The 19,631-nt window shown below is 41.7% G+C and overlaps 1 protein-coding gene across 1 annotated transcript in view; it reads right to left on the bottom strand.

Annotated features, from left to right (window-relative positions):
* Positions 1-19,631, bottom strand: part of RBBP6 (RB binding protein 6, ubiquitin ligase) — a 2,624,906-nt gene that overhangs the window by 496,632 nt on the left and 2,108,643 nt on the right. The window contains exon 16 of the mRNA XM_044089398.1: positions 15,433-15,534. Within this exon, the coding sequence (XP_043945333.1) occupies positions 15,433-15,534 (102 nt within the window). The remainder of the gene's footprint in view (positions 1-15,432; positions 15,535-19,631) is intronic.

Below are 19,631 nucleotides of genomic sequence, written 5' to 3' on the forward strand. Positions count from 1 at the left end.
AGACCCCTGACATATCTCAATTAATGTTCTGAGCAGCTCATCACTGACTAAAACCTGCAGGGTGAATTCTGGTCCTTCAGAAATGATGAGAAGCAGATCCCCCTTTTCAGAAGAACCAGTCTCTAGAGTTGTATGACACTTTTGATGCCATACCAGCCTCCTGCAGGGTCACTTCAGAGGGCATAAGAAGTAGAGCTGGATAAAGCACAGGTTCTGTAACACACAAAGCATGTTGGCATCAGACTGAGCAGCCTAAGTGTTAGGCCTAGAGTTTTTTTTCTTGTGGGACAGAGGTATGTTCAGGGAGAAGGAAAATACAGTTGTGCAAGAACTTACCATAAGAGTAGATGCCCTATCAAACACCACTGCAGTATTCATAAAGTACAGTTGTGTACACTTACCATAAATGTAGATGTTCGAGTGTATTCACTGTTGCAGTCATTACATTTGGGTAATCTACTGGCAGGTTGCCCTCAGTCGGCCTGAATAACAAAGTCTTGGGTCCTGCATTGGTTGCTGTCTCCTCTTCCATGACGTCAGGTCGTCAGGGGTATAAAACATGCAGCCAACACCATTTTATTCAGTTTTTCTTGTCCCAGATGTCAAGTGCCCCCCAAATGGGGAGCAAAAATATATATACATAAATAAACAGTAAATATATAGATGCACTTTTAGAAACATAACTTTACCTTCAACTAAAGGCAAATACACCACATAGGCTTTTGAGTATAGTGAAGGAAAGGAAAGGTATAGAAAGGGGGATGGTGGGTGGGTAACCCGGACTGCAACAGTGAATACACTCGAACATCTACATTTATGGTAAGTGTACACAGCTGTACTATGTTCTTCGTGTTTTACTGTTGCAGTCATTACATTTGGGTAGAATCCCAAAGCTATGAATGGGAGGATGGAACTAAACAGCATTAGGAGCGGCTATAAGGCCCTGCAGGACTGCAGTGGCAAAGCCTGCCCTGGATTTGGAAAAGAGAGGTAAATGATAATGCTTTGTGAAGGTATGAACAGAGCTCCAAGTAGCAGCTTCTAGAATGTCTTTGGTTGGAACTCCTCTGAGAAAAGCTACTGAAGTAGAGGCAGCCCTGGTGGAATATGATCTGATCCCCTTGGGCACAGGTTTACCATGGTGCAAATAGCAGAAACGAATGCAGTGGCTTATCCATTTAGAAATAGTCTGGTTTGATATAGCCTTCTCCTCTGACCCTGCAGCAAATGCTACCAGTAGTTGCTCAGATTTTCTTAGAGATTTGGTCCTGTTTAAGAAGAATCTTAGTTGTCTGTGTACATCCAATGAATGCAGAATCTGTTCCCCCTTGTTCTGAAAATTTGGATAAAATGTTGGTAGATGAATGGTCTAGTTAAGAGCCACACTGGACACCACCTTAGGCATAAAAGAAGTATTGGTCCTGAGGGACACCCTGTCCGGGTAAAATATAAGAAAAGGCTCTATTGCCATGAGAGCCTGTAGTTCTGAAACCCTTCTTGCTGAAGTGAATGCCAAGAGAAAAGCTGTTTTCCAAGATAGAAATTTTATATTCGCAGTAGCTGCTGGTTCAAAAGGAGGCAGGGTGAGTTTTTCCAGCACAAAATTGAGGTCCCATGCAGGAGTTGAAGATCTTCTGGGAGGCCTTAAATTTTTGGCCCCTCTAAGATACTGTTTAAGCAGAGGATGAGAAAAGAGGGGAGGCTCTGTGTTGTAATGAGCCGAGATGGCAGAGGCATGGATTTTTACTGAAGAAAAAGATAGGCCCTTGTCAAGCATCTCAGTCAAATATTGCTAAATCTGAGTAATATTGGGCTTTGATGTGTCTGTTCCTTGTGCTTGGTTCCAAACACAGAATCTCTTCCATTTATCAGCATAAGATTTTCTAGTACTAGGCCTTCTGGCTTCCAAAATGACATCCATCACAGATTTATGGAGAGGTGTTGTTTGAATAATTAAATGATCAGCCATGCTGCAAGGTGGAGCTGAGTGTGCAGAATTTGATTGTTCTGCTGAGACAGTAGATGAGGTATTTGAGGCAAGTACCAAGGGGGGAGTTGAGACATATTCCTTAGACGTGGGTACCACTGTTGTCGAGGCCAGTCCGGAGCAACTAGGATCATTTTTGGTTTTTCCTGTCTGACTTTTAGTAAGACCTTGGAGAGAAGAGGCAGAGGGGGAAAGGCATAGACTGATAGGTTTTTCCAACTGAAGGATAGGGCGTCCATTTTCCATGCTTTTTTGTGATGAATTCTTGTGCAGAATTTGTCCAGCTGATAATTTTGGGGAGAAGCAAATAGATATATGACTGAGCTCCCCCATTTCCATGCTAACATGGATTTGTGGATCCAGTTTCCATTTGTGTGGGTCCATAAGATTTCTGCTTTGGTCGTTTGCCTAAGTCAAAGCCGTGTTCCACAATGTCATGGCTAGTCTGCAAAGGGGGTAGGAATGTGTATCCCCCCTACTTGTTTATGTACCACATAACCGTGGTGTTGTCCGTCTTTATCAGTAGTTGTCCTGGATGAAGTAAGTCCTTGAAGGCTGTCAGAGCATTCTGAACAGCTAGCATCTCTTACTGGTTGATATGCAGATGCATTTGGTTTGGGCTCCATTTACCCTGAATGCATCTCCCCGCCGGGTGGGCCCCCCAAGCATAGTCTGATGCGTCTGTAGTTAGGGTTTGGGTGGCAGGGGGTAGAGTGAAAGACAGTCCCTTGTTTTGGTGACATGTCTCCGCCCACCAAAGAAACTCCTGTTGTAGGCAGGGAATGAAAGGTATCATTGTTACCAGACTGTGACAATGTCGGCTCCATAAACATTTTAGGTACCATTGAAGTTTCCTCATATGCAGTCTTGCACATGGAATTAGTAGAATGCAGGATGCCATGAACCTCAAAGCCTGCAGAATTTGTCTTGCAGATAACTGGGTTTTTGTTGCCATTTGTTTGAAGTATATTATCAGTTGCCTTTGTTTGTCTGGCGTAAGGTAAGCCATCTGGGCAGTTGTATTCAAGCTTGCACCCAAGAATGTAATTATTTGAGAGGGTACCAGTTGGGATTTCTTTTCGTTTATAGTGTACCCCAGGCATGTTAGAAGCCTCTTTACAAACGCCAGATGGTGAAGAAGAGTGTCCTTGTCCTCTGCTTGAATGAGACAGTCATCCAGATAAGGATAAATTTGTATACCTCTATCTGCAGAATGCAATAACTGGTGCCAGGCACTTTGTAAAGACCCTGGGCGCAGTAGATAAGCCAAAGGGCAGTGCAGAGAATTGGTAATGCAAAACACCTGCCTTGAAGCGGAGGTATCTTCTGCATGATTCCCTTATTGGAATATGCAGGTATGCCTCTTTTAAGTCTAGAGTCACTAAGCAAGTGTTTCTGCCCAGCATAGGCAGTAGCTGTTGTAAAGTCAGCATTTTGAATTTTGGAATGTCCAGGAATGTGTTCAAAACTGAATTGATTGGATGCCAAGAATTGTCTTTTCTGGGTACCAGGAAGAGTCTTGAATAAAAAGCTAGTCCTTTTTCATTTTCTGGTACTGGTTGAATAGCCCTCATATCCACGAGGGACATAAATTGTTTCTGAGCCTCTGCCCACTGATTTTGTGGCAGATCTGGCCATCCGTTTGGAATTGGCAAAGTATGGAAATGAAATCTGTATCCCTGGGATACTATGTTCAATACCCACTTGTCCTGGGTAATTAACTGCCAATTTTTTGCATGAAGTGCTAGTTTACCCCCCAATGGGGCTGCCAAAAGATAAGTGCTTGGTGATGGTAGAGGAAAGTCATTGAGACTGCTTACTGTAGGGTTGTCCTTTGTTTCATCCAGATTTGGAGGTGGAGGCACCCCATTACTTTGACCTGTAAGAACCCTGTGATTGGTATCTAGAGCCTTTTGAGCACCTGGATTTGCCTTGAGTGGCTCTGTTGGACACCGGAAAGGACCAATTTTTAGAAGGCCAGCGCCTACTGAACCTGGGTGGCTGCACTTGCAAGAAATCTTTTACAGTTTGCATAGATTTAGCTTGGTTTTCCATTTTCTTTAAAACCTCTTCTGCCTTATTACTAAACAGAGTGTCATGCTGCAAGGGGGCATCCAACAATTTAGCTTTAACACGATCAGGCAGATTTTGCTCCTTGAGCCAGGCATGCCTTCTAATCACAGATCCAGTAACTGCGGCCCTGCAAGAGGCCTCCAAGGAATCAAAACCACATTGCAAAGTATGCTTTCCAACCTGTTCTGCTGAATGCAATAATCCCTGTAATTCTTTATTTTCCACACAATCAGAAATCAACATAATTTTCTGTTTCAGAAGGCCCATAACATGCTGTTGATATTTAAGCATATGAAATTGGCTGTTTAAGGCTCTGATTGCCAAGGTAGCAGATGTATAAACCTTCTTTCCCCATCTATCCAGTGCCCTGGAATCTCTATCGGAGGGGGTAGGATTTTTGGCTTTAGAAGCCTTAACACCCTTGGGACCCTGTGAAATAGTCTCAGGATCAGCAGCAGGATTTTTGAATAGAAATTTGTGAGAGTCAGGAACCCTGTAATATCTGTCTGGCTTACTTGGAGTTGGAGGTAGGGAATCAGGAGCCATGCCTGATTCCGAAAACACATCAACAACAATGTCTAATACAGGAAGTATAGTCATGCTGAGGAAGAAGGAAATCCCTAAGCCTCTTTTTTGATTCAGAGAAGTCCTGACTCTCCCAGTGAAAATGTTCCCTTAAAGTATGCAAAGTTTCACCAAAAGAGTAATACTCAGGAGGAGAAGCAGATGGGATGGATTTCTCTGCATCAGAATCCTCATAGGGTGGAATGGAAAATTCCTGACCAGAAGAGAAATCAGAAGAAATGGAAACCTGATCTGAAGATTCATAACCAGTGCCTTGCCTAGGCCTCTTAGCGGGGGGGTGGGGGTGGGGTGGGGTTGGGAACCCCTAATCAAGGTAATTAAGTCCTCAGCCATTTTGATGATCTGTTTTTTAGGCATAGGGGTCTGAGCACATGGCTCATGTGTCAGTTATTTAGACATAGAAGATGCTTTTGACCTTGTTTTTGAGGCTGGCGTCGGTTTTATATAAAAATGTTGAGGCCTGAAAACACCCTCATAAGCTGGTGTCTGCTCAGCGGCTCCGGATCCATCCAAGGGAGAGACATCCGCGGGTTCAATACTCTGAGAATCTCGCGGCATACCGGACTCCATATGGTTCTCAGTAGAGGCCTGCGACTGAAAAGTAGCGGGTATCAGGGGCTGCGAAAGCACCTCACTGACTACTGGCAAACTGGCGACTGGCTTAGGAGAAGCTTCGTCGTCGGTTTTGGACCTCAACGGTCTGTCTCTGTCTTTTTCGTTGTGTTTTTTGTGAACTCCGGTAGTTGGAATACTAACCGACGACATTTCAGGATAATTAAATCTTGATCCAAAATATTTAGAAGCAAAACTATACCGACGCTTAATAGTGTGTTGGTTAAATCTAGCACAAAACCGACAGCAAGGCACATTATGATCTGGGCCTAGGCAAGGAATACAGTATAAATGGAAATCCTTATGAGGTATTTGCTTCCCACAAGTAATGCAATTACTAACTTTTACTGACATAGGTAAGGAGCAAGAAAAAGTTTCCCCAACGGGGCACTCAGCTTTAGTTTGAAGACTTCGGTTCTGAAACTCAAATGCGAAAATTTCAGGAGTCGGCCGACCGGCACTTGCGACCTGCTTCTTCTTCGGGCACCGCGTGGCAAGAAAGACTGAATAAAATGGCATCGGCTGCATGTTTTATACCCCTGATGACCTGACGTCATGGAAGAGGAGACGGCAACCAACGCAGGACCCAAGACTTTGTTATTCAGGCTGACTGAGGGCAACCTGCCAGCAGATTACCCAAATGTAATGACTGCAACAGTGAAACACAAAGAACATCAGATAGGTTGTAGCACGCTAACATCTGGCCGGGGTACCAAAGCTTTACCTTCCTAGGACGTACATCCAGATGATGAGCTCAGCTCATCTGTGCAGGGCAATAAAACTGGACATATGTGCGAGATCCTCAGACTATCTCCATGCCAGCAGTGGCCTGAAAACAGACTGGTTGGGGGAAAGGGGGCGGCTTAGTTTGAAAGGATAAGGCAGCACCCCTCAACCCAAAGAGCCTCAATATCATGGGGTATTGTGTACATGCAAAGGACAGTATTTTTGCCAAAAGGGACAGAAAAGAAGAGAATGGAGATAAGGTGGGAGGGAAGGAATACTGCAACAATGATCAGTCGAACATCTACTGGGATGGCAAGTTCTTACACAGCTGTACTAGGTCCTGACTGAGTCACTAGTGGAGTATTTGTAACAGATGGGCAATTCCTACAGCTGTGCAATGAAAACACTGGCAGGGTTAAAATGAAGGAGAAGATGATCAGTCCAGGAGGCCAAACAGTATAGTTTTGCAAACACTGCCCTGGACCTGAAGAAGGTATCTAACTTGTAGTGTTTTGTGAAGGTGTGGAGAGATGACCAGGTAAGCTGCTTCTAAAATGGAGATAGTATCCACCCCCTTGTAGAAGGCACCTGAAGAAGTCACTCCTTGACTGGAATGTGCTTTTGGCCAGGTGGACAGTGTCTTTTCATGGGGAGAGGAGCAGAAAAAAATAGCCTTAGAGATCCAGAAAGCAATTGTTTGTTTGAAAATGGGTAGTCCTAACCTGGAAACTATAAAGGAAACAAACAACTGTTCTGTTTTTCTGATATCCTTAATTTTGTCCAGGTAAAACCTCAACTGTCTGTGAATGTCTAAGGAGTGTAAAATTCCCCCCACTATTTTGAGGACTCGGGAAGAAGGTAAGCAGATTGACTGCCTAGTTGAGAATTAGCTCACTAACCACTTTTGGCATAAAAGAAGGACTGGCTCTAATGCTTACCTTATCTTTGGGGAAGATGAGAAGGGTGGAAAAGCCATGGGAACATGGAGTTCTGAGACTCTGCAGGCTGAGGTCAGGGACAAGAGACCACCTGTTTTCCAGATACCAAATTTCAGAACAGCTAAAGGAGCCAGTTTAAATGGGGGTAATATGAGTTTTTCCAAAACAAAATTTATGTCCCATGATGGGCTGATGGGCTTCCCCAGGGGTTTAAGGTGCAAAACACCTCTCAGAAAAAGCTTAAACTCTGTCCTGAACATGACAGTGGGTTCCAAATGTAGAACAGATTTAATAGCAGATAAATGAGCCTTAAATGAAAGAGTAGGCCAAACCCGAATGTAATAAGTCACAAGTACTGTAGCACTCTATGGAACAGGCTCCCCATCCACGTGAAGCAGAGTTCTTCCCTAATCCAATTCAAGTGCAACTTGGACAATTGGATGGGAAACCGGAAACTGAAACATGGAACATATTCCTTTCTTGAGCCTAACATTTACTGCATAGAAATGTACTGCTAGTCAATTTCACTTTTAATCCACTGAAGCACATAACTTATGATGCTATTTTCAAACCTATGTATAATCATGTAAAATATTTTGCTCTTATTGTTCCCCTTTTATAACCTATGTGTAACTATGCATGTAACTTATTATGCTTATCTAAGGTTTATACTGTCAGAATCTATTACATTTTTCCGTTTTGCAGCTTTTCTCCCTGGGCCTCAGCTGAAAACGGGTTACTAGCCCAGTCGGACCTTCCAGGTAAACAAATGTAAAATAAAAAATAAATAAATAAATTCATCCCTGATTTGGCACCTATGTCTCTAATGGACACAAGTAACCTGTAAATAGTTGATCTCCCAAGCCCATGCTTACACTTATCAAAGGTAGCAGAACTTATCAGAGATTTGGGATGCATGGCTAGGCTTAAAAAGGCCCTTGTGGTTGTTAGCCTAGTAAACATCTATGAACTGTGGGGATATCTGACAGAAGGGGCTGGAGTTTGTGCTTAAGGCACTAGAAACAGAATATCTCCCACTTGGTTGTGTAGGATTTGCTGGTGTTATGCTTGATGGCTTCTTGTACGACTTGAGCAACCTCTTCAGAGTCATCTCCTGTATGGCTTAGAATCCTATCATCAAGAAGGTTAGACTACGTGAGATCAGATTGGGATGAAGGAGCTGCCCTTTCTGTTGAGTGATGAGATCTGGTTGTGAAAGGATTCTCCAGTAACATTCCTTTGACAGGTGAAACAGGAGCAGGAACCAGTGCTGTCTTGGCCAGAAAGGTGCCAGGAGTGGGAGTTTTGCTGATTCCTTCTGGGCTTTGAGTGGGAGCCTTGACAACAGAGGGGGATATGCATAAAGGAACTTCCCTGTCCACTGGAAAGAGAAGGCACCTGTCCTCCAGGCTAGAGGTGATTAGTTACTTGCGCAGAAGAGAGGGAGTAGGTGATGCTTGGGAGAAGCAAATAGGTCTACCTGGGGAGTCTCCCACCTTTAAGTTATGGACTTGAAAGAATCTGTGTTTAGAGACCATTTGCGAGGGTCCTCAATTTTTCTACTGAGAGTGTTCACCAATACGTTTTGCTGAGAGGGGGTATACATCACAGTCAGTTTAAGAGTCACCTGAGAGAATAGGTGCCAAACCTCTTGTACCAGCCTGCACAGGGGGTAGGATCCTGTGATCCCCTTGCTTATGTACCACATCACCGGGGTGTTGTCGGTGTACACCAAAAGAATGACTGGTTTCCAAAGATGTGAGAAGATCTGTAGAGCTTGTAGGAGTGCCTTCATTTCCTTTATGTTGATATATTCTTGCAGATCATGGGCAGGCCACTGTCCCTAAACTCTGTGGTCTCCTTTCCAACCACCCACTGCCCTGTATGAGGCATCTGTAAACATGTCTTGGTTGTGTGGGGTTGGAGTGAATGGAAGACCTGGGTTGAGAGTAATGTGGTTGCTCCACCAAAGGAGTTCCTTCTTCATGCAAGGAAGAAAACAAATGCTGTTCTTGAGATGATGAGTGTGCTGGGACCACACTGATTTCAGACACCATTGTATTTTTCTCATGTGCAGTCTAGCAAGGATAATCATAGGGACAGCTGCAGTCATGAGTCCCAGAGCCCTGAGGGCTTGTCTGGCCAAGCAAGGATCCTCGACTGAAAGCATTAAGAACTTGATGGCTAGAGAGGTGACCTCCTGAGGAATAGAGGCATGTAAAGCAGCTGTGCCCAGGCTGCATCCAGAAAGGTCAGCTGTTGGGTGGGAATGAGCTGGGATTTTTTGTAATAGTGAACACCAGGAGGGTTAAGAATCACACACTGTAATGAAGATGCTTGAGGAGAGTGCCCCTGGATAAAGTCTGGAGTAGTAGATTGTCCGGGTAAGGGAAGATTTGTATACCCTGAGTGCAGCAGAAAGTCACTCTGGGGCCAGACACTTGGTGATAACCACTTTAGAAAGACCAAAGAGCAAAGCAATAAACTGAAAATGTGATAATCCAGTAAAGAACCAAAGAAACTTTCTGCTGGAAAGATGGACTGGAATAAGCAGATAAACATCGTTTAGATATAAGGATACCAGGAAGGCCTGCGGAAGCAGGAAGGGTAGAAGAGTTTGTAAAGACAGCATTTTGAAAGCGGGAACTCTCAAAAAGGTGTTTAGCCAGGAGAAGTCTAGAATAGGTCTCCATTGAGCCTCTTTTCTTGGGACAAGAAAGATCCTGGAGTAAAATCCTTTTCCTGAAAAGGCTGAGGGAACCTGTTCTGTGTTTCTCTGAGCCAGTAAGTCTTGCACGATAGGGTCTAGCAGGTGTATCTGCTACTTGGGAGAAGGTGAAGTTATTCCCTCAGGAGATGGGCTGCTTTCCCAAGACACACCATAACCCTCACTGATAAACTTAAAACACATTTGTCTGAGGTTACTGCTTCCCAGAATGGGAAGGAAAGAGAGGGACTTTTTGAGAGTGACACGGATGGGTAGAATATAATCACAGTGCCTACTAGCAAACTGATGCCTCCTGGGAGGAGTATCTCTCGGAATTTTCTCTGGGAATCTTTTCTTAGGAATTTTCCTTTGCCTGTAATATGTTTGAGGATCTCTCTTGGCAAAGGAGGTAGACTTTGCTGGATAATTCCTGTGGTACTTGGGCACTGCAGTCAGAAGAATCTGAAGTCAATCTTTCATTGTATTGCCCTGTTCTTGCAAAGTCTTGAAAAGACTGGCGGCTTGTGATGCAAACAGAAAGTTGTTATCCAAGGGAATCTACAAGTTTTCACTTGAAATCTTCTGACTAGGTTGGCCTCGCAGCCATACACACTACCTGATCACTAAGTAGTAGCCACCCTGAAGAGGCATCCACAGCATGTATGTCCAGATTTTATACCGCTATGCTGACAAGCTGAGGTCAACATCCGGATGTATGTCCTAGAAAGGTAAAGCTTTGATACCCTGGCTGGACGGCAGCAAGCTACAACTCATCTGTTATGAATATTGCAACAGTGACTCAGGACACTCCGCCATCTTGGAGTGAGCCAAACACTTAAGATGTTGGGTCTCTAAGAAGGTGTAGAGTGATGATAAACAGGATCGCAAAGTCTTGGGCACAAAGAATGGCAAATGAAACAGATGGGTAACAAGGTAATTGAAGGGAATTTGCTACCGCACTCGCACTTACCCCTCCTAGCCGACTTCTAATCACAGATATGGCAAACAATGTGTGTGTAGTGTACATAGAAGGCTCCCCAACAGGGCACTTACATGATTTTCTTTAGTAGCAACTGAAACACATGATTTTCTTTAGTAGCAACTGAAACAAAGACCACAAGATCATCAGCCCGACAGGTGTGAAACCTGCATTTAAGCCGACTTGGAAACAGTCTGCGGATCTAAACTCATGTCTGCCTATATACTCCTATGCTTGCAAGCTGAGGTCATATGCTGGATGTATGGTCCAGTGAAGGTTAAACTTTGGCACCCCAGCTGGGTAAACCCATCTGTTTGAAATACTTCTACAGTGATCTCAGTCAGGACATCACCTTTTTTTTTTTTTTTTTTTTAAATACTCCTGATTAAACACATGACTGAATGTTTGCCTATTGTGCCCACTTGAAGGACTTGCCTTTGACATACTGACCATATCCATGGCAGTTAGCATATACTACAGCACAAACAAAATAAAACCAATGAATGGATGAAGTCAACTGGAACTCGCATCCTTATGATCTTAAGCCACGTTAAGTTCATCAACAGATTCCCCTGATATTATTTGTGGATAAAAGAAACCAAAGTAAAGCATTAAAATGCCAGTACTAGATGAACTGGTTCAAGTGATATGCTGATAGACAACTTTACCAAACCATGCCAACAAGGTAAGTTTGAATAAAAGTGGCAAGCCAACATACCACATAATTAACAACTGTATTATAAATTTAAGATTTCTCAAGCATGATAATCTATAAATGTGAACAAAGGAAATGAGATAGGTCATTACGTTAGCTACATGCAATTAGTGATGAAGTCAACAAAACACCTTTAGATCTCAACAGTACTGACAGTGCAAGCCAAAAGTGTAACCACAGCACCGTATGACGACTCAGAAACAGAATCAGATAAAAGCAACAGCACTCAAGACTTGTGTAAGATAAAAAGTAAGGTAGTGGTTGTCTATGCTAATACAAGACAATCAAAGACATATGCCCAAAGTATGATTACCATCACACACCTGACAGAGAATTAAAAATTTTTGCTGGAAGGACTAACCATTCTGGTCAGCACGTTAATGATTACATGAAAAATAAAGGCACTGTCCTTTCTTATCAGACTCAAAAATAACAGTAAAGGGGAAGAAAACCAGGAAAAACAGGAGCTTATTACAAAACAGCCCAGCAAGCGGGAAAGAATGAGAGCAGGATTACTAATTACTGGAAGACACCTCAAATGTTTGTCCTCCTTTCTGACATGTTATCCAAAATGCCTAATATGACAGAACCCTAATGATACCAGTCTGGAAAGTGCAACTAAATCCATCCAGAATGCCCTTCAGAAAAATATATTTTTTTCCAAACTAAGTGGGTAGTACATGAAAAGTAAACGACTCCAGATAAAAACAGACTTAATGGAGAAGCTAGTCAGTATTAACAAAAGACACACACAAAACAACAAGCCATGTCAAATCCTGGTGTTTCTATGCGACCTACAGTGAACATGCAAGATCTACAGATGGCAGGAACAATAGAGTTCTTACCAGAAGAATGCTTCACAGGCTAACAGAAATTACCTTTGACTACTACATAAAGATAGGAAGAGACCGACAAACTAGCAGCGCCATCATCAAACAGCCAATTTTAACATTCGTAGACTATGGTAAATTTAAAATTCCAATACAATACACAATATGAGATACCACGGTTTGGATATATAAAGAATTCATAGCAGTACTTGTCTGTAAAAACACTTTTCTTACTGCAATGATAAAAAAGGAGGACATACTTCAGCAATAAAACAAATCTAAATGCTTCTGAGACAAAAGACACTGGCAGACAGTAAAGCATCTGCCTCAAAAAGCAAGTAGTTGATACGTAAAAAGATGGTCAGAAAACTAGGAAGAAAAGGGAGCATCCTGGCCTTCATTTAATGCCAATTAATGTAATACCATGTAGCAAAAGATTCTAGTTTTACAAAACAACCAGCTAGGAATCCACCTCTGGAGCGCAGCCAAAAGGAAAGATATTTTACTGCTGGACCTCCTGGCTGAGGCAGACCTGGAAGCTCTCTCTGTATCCTTATATGTCCATCAGAAAGAATCAATTCCAGATCCTCAGACTTAACAGTACTGGCCAACATACTGATTTTATTTTATATACTTCCCTCCAAAACTGCTACCTTCTACAATGCTAAAAGATTAACCTGCTATGAAAATGGAATAAACTTTTTTACGGTGTCAAAATTTGCTCTTTGTATTCATGAGTACATAAGTTGTGTCAGAAGAACATGTGTTTATGAACACAAAACACCCAAATAGCTGCAAACAATGTAGTTTCAGTTTGCTAAGTGAAATAAAACAAGCAAAATGTGCAATAAATTACATGATGCTTTTGAAGAATGTATGCAACAATTTTTAATGTGAAACTTATCAACTGGAGGCAATCAAAACTTAAAGAATAAAAATGATTTAAGAGTCATTGTAGGTGGTCATCATTTAGCAAGGACTTTCATTTGACAGTCTGACAAGGATATAGTACCAAATGTCTGTTCTAATGCAAATCGCTGAGGAACTACTACCGTTTCACACTTGAGGGACCCCACATCTTCACTGAAAAGTCATGTGTGGCAGTTGCCATGTGCAGTTTAATTACTAGCTACATGACAAACTAGGCAATGTATTTTAAGACACAAGAGATTAACATCTTGCAACCATTTCCAACACCAAATTTTAATGTATTTTAATGACCGCAGTTAATACTGAGTGTTAAAGAGCGGACTATTCAGTGTATAAACCAATAAATCCACCTTCTGAATGCAACACCTAACTAGACAGTTTTGATGCATAATTACAAATTTTTACATGATTTAGCTTATGCATTAAAAAGTAATTGAAAAACACATTAACTATTTTGTTTTCATACCATTATGTGGGTTGCTACAGTGATTATGACAGGACTGCATTCTAAGCTTTCATGAAAAAAATCTCAAGCTCTTTAATTTTAACACAACATACATTCCAAAAGCACCTTAAAACTTGAGAATAATCAAGGCTAGAAACTATTTCAGAGACAGCTTGAAGATTAACTGCAAAGGCAGCAGAAAAGACAACTCTATGTATATGTATCTGCACCACAATTATTCTTTTGTTCAGAACATCAACATATACTTTTGTTGCGACCAATGCAAAAGCACCAAACAGTAGTTATGCCATTTTTCTTTTTTGTAATGACAAGAACACAACTATAGTTTAATATAAACAAATAATATTACACAACTTATTTTCAAAATGCAATACAAAAACATTTTAACAGTGAATTTTTGGAAGTAACATTATTGCGTAACTATAGTTTTCACAGTATTTCATCCATGTGTGGACTTTTAAACATAATGCAATCACCTGAATTCTATTCTCTATAACCATTTTGTTTCAAAGCTAAACTAGATTTTTTTTCCCCTGCATGAATTAATCTGATTATTTCAGGGATCATCAACTACTTCCCTCATCCAACTCTTGGGATGCCTATCAATGGGACTCTGCATGTTAGGCTTTGGACATTTAGTGTAGCCAGTAAATGCATGCCTGCTTATGGAAGGACAAAGCAAATCCCTTTTTTTAATGGCTGACACAGAAATTTAATTTTGAAAGGAGAAAAAAAAAAGGCAAAAATCTATAAAATTCCAGACAAACTGTAATGCATATTGGTACTTCAGCATCAGTGGATTAAACCTTTTCATTTAGTGTACAAGTAGTTAACTAGATGCACATAATACAGTGCACTTCTGTGTCTGTTGCTACGTTTTCCCGACAATAAAAGAGGACATTTAAAAAAAATTTTTTCCCTAAAAGATATCTCCTTGGTAGGAATCTTATTGTCATTGTAAAATGACAGCATGAATCGCCAACTCTGCAACATTCGTTCCTCTGCCTAATAAAGGTGCAGAGACTTGGAAATTATTTTTTAAAGTTGTGCAGCAACTTGGGAGGCATACATACTGCTGCATCACAGGCAATGCTACTATCAGCTATGAAAAATATGTTTCGCCACAGGTGAAGCAGCTGTCAGCTATGAAAAGCACAGTGGAATGAACAGGAATTAATATGATCAACTACATTTATGAACCTTCAGGACTACTAATGAAAAAAAAATACATACGTTAACAATTAGTTTAAGGTACTCTTTCCTCAAATAGAGTTCTACTGTATCAGCTACACTGTACAAATTTGCATCAACAAAGCAGCTATCTACACAAAGTGCCAGAACTACATAAAATTTGTGATCACATTTTCTAACCTACCTTTAATTTAGAATAAAAACAAACATGTTACATGTTTCTACAAGTGCAACCACTACATACATATTCAGTTCACCCATTTCCATTAATTTTCCTTTAAAAATAAATAATGCAAATTGCAAAAATAATCTAAAGAACTGACTATGCATGCAAAGAAAGCACCAAAGCATGTGTGACTACCATGCAGTTTTAATACATTTGACAAGCAGTGCAATACATCTGGACAGAATGGATTAAAATACTGGCTGTTGTCTACCCCCCCCCCCTTACGTTGTGCGTTTCCAGCAGTTAATGTAAACCTACATATTTAGCTGAACATGTGTATCCAGAATGAAGTATATACAACAGCAGTTCTATAAATAACAGCAAATCTGAATTTTATTTGTAAAAGCTTAACAGATCTCTAAGAGACATGGCACACATTTTTCCCTTAATGCACTGCTGGAGAAATACAAACATTGCAAACTAACAATTAAATTTGGGGAAATAAATTCCTACTCTATGTCAGTCACCTTGAATAGGAGCGCCTTCTTTCTTTTTGGATCTTTCTGTATTCCATTAACTCTTTCGCAAAATCATTTGTCATCTCGTCCAGTTTAGACTTCTTTTTCTCCCTGGAGGGTGAAAGCAAACAAAAATAAATAAAATCATAACTTATGACACCTCACCGTAGAATGGCAGTGCTGCCAGCTGTCCCAGGTATGCACACCAAATTCCAGAGCAATCAATGGAAATCCCCACATTAGGGTCCAGCACACTTTCCTCACAAAGGATGGGTCACTCAGAAGTACATAACGCACTGGCTTTATGTGCACACAAATGAACACCAAGTGCACTGCCACACCAATGGAATACACAAAAAGAGAAAAATGATAATCAACAAAGAATGGAAACAGAGGCCCTTATGTTACACAACAGTGAAACCCTCCTGCGACAGCTACACTTAGGTGTCACCAGTATCAAATGATTCAACCTATGACATAGCAAGGACAAGTGATGAACTGTGATTGGACAGAAGTAGGTTCCATGAACTGTTAACTGGACAATCACAATAAATGATGAATACTGACGTCCACAATATCAAAACTGCTGATATGAATACATGGACTGAATACAGTTTTCCAGTCATCAATCACACTTACCTCATATTTGACATGTACAAAGGAATTTCTAAAAACTGCAGAAAGTGATGTTAAAAACATGCAGTTTACTAATTTAAATTCACATGCTTAGTTTCAGAACCAAATTATAAAATATGACTTGCAGTTTTACTATATGCGAAAATCTTAATAAATTATGTATATAAATAAAAATGTTAAGAAAATAAAGTTATTCAAGTACTTCATGTAAAGAACATTTTGTATGCACTTACCAAATCATTTATCTATAAAGGGACCCTCCATGGTAAGTTTATGACTAGGTTTACCTTTTCCTCCACTTCAGCTTAACATTTTGCTCTCTAAAGCTCCCATACTTGAAGTCATTCACATCCTAAGCTAGCACATCCTGTGAAATCACAAGCCCCATCAGCAGATCATGCCTGGTTCCCTGAGACTGCCAGTTTGCCCCAACCATTAGCTCAACATACTTCTTGTAAATAAAAAATAATGAAGTATCAGACAGCTACACTGTTTAAAAAGATGTACATAAAACTACATCAAATTTCAGAAAATGGTCTGGTCTGTCCAAACCCTTGTGTGTGGTGGCACAAGAGTTCCCACACAGACCTAAAAGATCCATTCGTACCGCATTTGATCTGCAATAGGACCCACCTTGAAAGTCACCGATTGGATTTCTCTCTTTCCACCACAATTCAACAAAAAATGTGGACATTCCATATATGGATGACTGCTTACCTATTCTGATGTACACACAACTAAGAAAGGGCATCCCCAAAGCCCACCAGTTCACCCCCTTGCCACTAATAAGCCTCTATCTAAAAAATCAAAAAGTGCTACAGAAGGGTTCACATCTGCACTACATACAATCCACACAAGAACATACCTGTCCCAATATGGGGAAATTTGGTAGTTTAGGATAGTGGGAGAGAGATAAATAAGCAGGGAGGGTATTACCGACCCACTGAGGAGGGTCTCCTTCACAAAAAAATCAACACCCTTTTTCCCATTTTTCTACATGGGGTTGGAGTGTCATGTTAACTGTTGCCATCTCTCAATTCAATGCCACACTTCTGCCTTCTTTGACACTCATGCCTGACTATCACTGATATTCTCGCACACAATCCATCCACTTTTTTGCTGGATGCTGTCGTTTCCTCTTTCCTTCTTCCTGTCAGTCCCAAATCATCTTCACCAGATTGCCTTCTGCTTTTCTGCACATGGGCTCAAACCACTGTAATATGTTCTCTCTGATCTTTTCTGCGAATGGGCTACTTTGGCTTCTGCTCTGATGTCCTCATTTCTTAGTCTGTCCCATAGTGTGCATCCTACCACCCTTCTCAGACACTTAATTTCTATCATCTCTAGCTTTCTCATCTGCTCTGCCTTTACTGCACAGGTTTCTGTACCATACAGTAGTACTGGTCCCACCACTGTTTTGTACACATTACTTTTCAGCTTTTTTGGCATTCTTCTGTCATACACTACACCTGACACTCTATATCAGTTGGCTGCAGCCCCTCTGATTCTAGTTTTGACCTCTTCATTTAGACTTCCTTTCTCGTCAATCACTCCTCCCAGATACTTGAAGCTATTAACCTGTTCAACTATCTTGCCTTCTACTTCAATTCTCAGCTTCTTCCGATTTCCTCAATTTGCTGCCATGCCACTACCACTGTCTTATTTGTACTTAGTTTCATCCCATGTGCCTTCGGTTTTGCATTCCATTCCCCTATCCTTTGCTGAAGTTCTTGTTCAGAGTCTGCCTGTAATGTCACATCATCTGCATACTGCAACTTTGTGGATCTGTTCCCTCTGACCGGTTTACTAGTCCATCACCAGTATGAACAGCAGTGGGCTCACAGCTGAACCCTGGCACACACTCACTCCCACTGGGAACCCCTCTGTGACACTTAACACTGTTCATATTAGAGTCATTGGGTCCTTGTACATAGCTTGCACTAATTCTACCAATGTTTCTGGGACTTTGAACTACTGCAGTGCTACCCAAATCAGCTTTCTTGGGACTTTGTCATATGCTTTCTCCAAGTCTAGGAATGCCCAGTGGGACTCTTCCTTCATCTCTAGCTTCTACTCAACTATCTGTCTTACTGCAAAAATAGGGTCAGTTGTGCTGCATACTGATCTGAATCCAAACTTCTCAGCTCCCCATCTTACTTTCTACTACTCTGTGCATCCATTTATCAATCACCCTCTCCAGAACTTTTATGCAATGTGACAGCAGTTTGACACCTCTGTATTGCCCAGAGTTGTGGATGGCCCCTTTGTTGTTGTACACTCGCATGCTTACTCTCCAGTCATCTGGGATATGCCTCTCTCTCCACACTGCTATGAGTACCCCCAGGAGCCATTTCTCCCCATCTCACCCAACATCTTTATCATATCTGCTGTGACCTCACCTGAGCCTGCTGCTTTCCTCGACTTCATTTTCCTTAGTGCTATTCTTACTTATAGGGTAAGGTCCTCCTCTTCACTCATCATAGGTGATGTCGGGGGCAGTACAGCTTTCTGAGGGGTTTTCTTCATTCAGAAGCTGCTGGAAGTACTCCTTCCATTTGCCTTTTGATGTCCTGTGGACTGGTGAGCAGGTTGTTGCTGTCATCCCTTATGAAGGGTGTCAGACTATCTTCATTATCTTTCTGTCTTGCAACCCGATACAGTTCCTTTGTGCCACCTACTGAGTCACTTTCCAGAAGTTGGTAGAGTGCCTCCGATGCCATGTTCTTTGCTACTGCAACTGCTTTCTTAGCTTCTTTGTTAGCCAACCAGTATTCCCTCTTAGCCTGGTCTGCTTTTTCTATCTTCCACTTTTTCCTGCACTCTCTTTTGATGACTTCCTGGACTTCTGCATTCCACCACCAGCTTTCCTTATGAACCTTATTTCTTTACCTGGCTCGGTCATATCTGTTCTGTAGTCTTCACACCTGCTGTTTTGAGGCGCTGCCATTCTTCTTCTTCCACTCCACCTTCTTCCTCTTCTTAAGGTGGTAAAAGAGTCCCGAGTAATACCTCAAACTACTGTACTTTCAGTCCAGTCAACTTCCAGGTCTTCCCCCTGGTCTTTGTTGACCTTAGATCCCTCTCTGACCACTTCCTGTAGCTGATTGTGGTAATCAGTGGTTTATGCTGTGGGCAGACTGTTTAACTGGGGATAAATTTGCAACCACTGATTCTACACCATTGCCCTTTCCTTACTAGGAAGTCCACCTGAATTGCACATTGGCCACTCTTGTATGTCATCTTGTGACTGCCTCTCTTTCTGAAGCATGTGTTGACTACTATCAAGCTATTTGCCAGACAGAAGTCTAAAGTGGCCTCTCCTTTATTACTGCTGCGCCACCCACGTGGACCCAGGCAGTCATCATATCCTGTTCTGTCTGTCCAGATGTGTGTGCTCAAGTCACCCATTATCAACACAAATTCCTGCTGTCCTGCTTCATCTACTGGGCCCTGCAACTGCTGTATGAATGCACTCTTCCTCACTATCACAACCCTGCTGTGGGGCATAGGGAGAGTTTATGAATACTGCCCTATCATTACACTAGAGTCTGACTGCCATCAGTCTGTCACTA

The sequence above is a fragment of the Protopterus annectens genome, chromosome 12.part0 (genome assembly GCF_019279795.1).
Source record: "Protopterus annectens isolate FY-2018-M chromosome 12.part0, PAN1.0, whole genome shotgun sequence".
Classification (NCBI taxonomy): Eukaryota; Metazoa; Chordata; order Ceratodontiformes; family Protopteridae; genus Protopterus; species Protopterus annectens.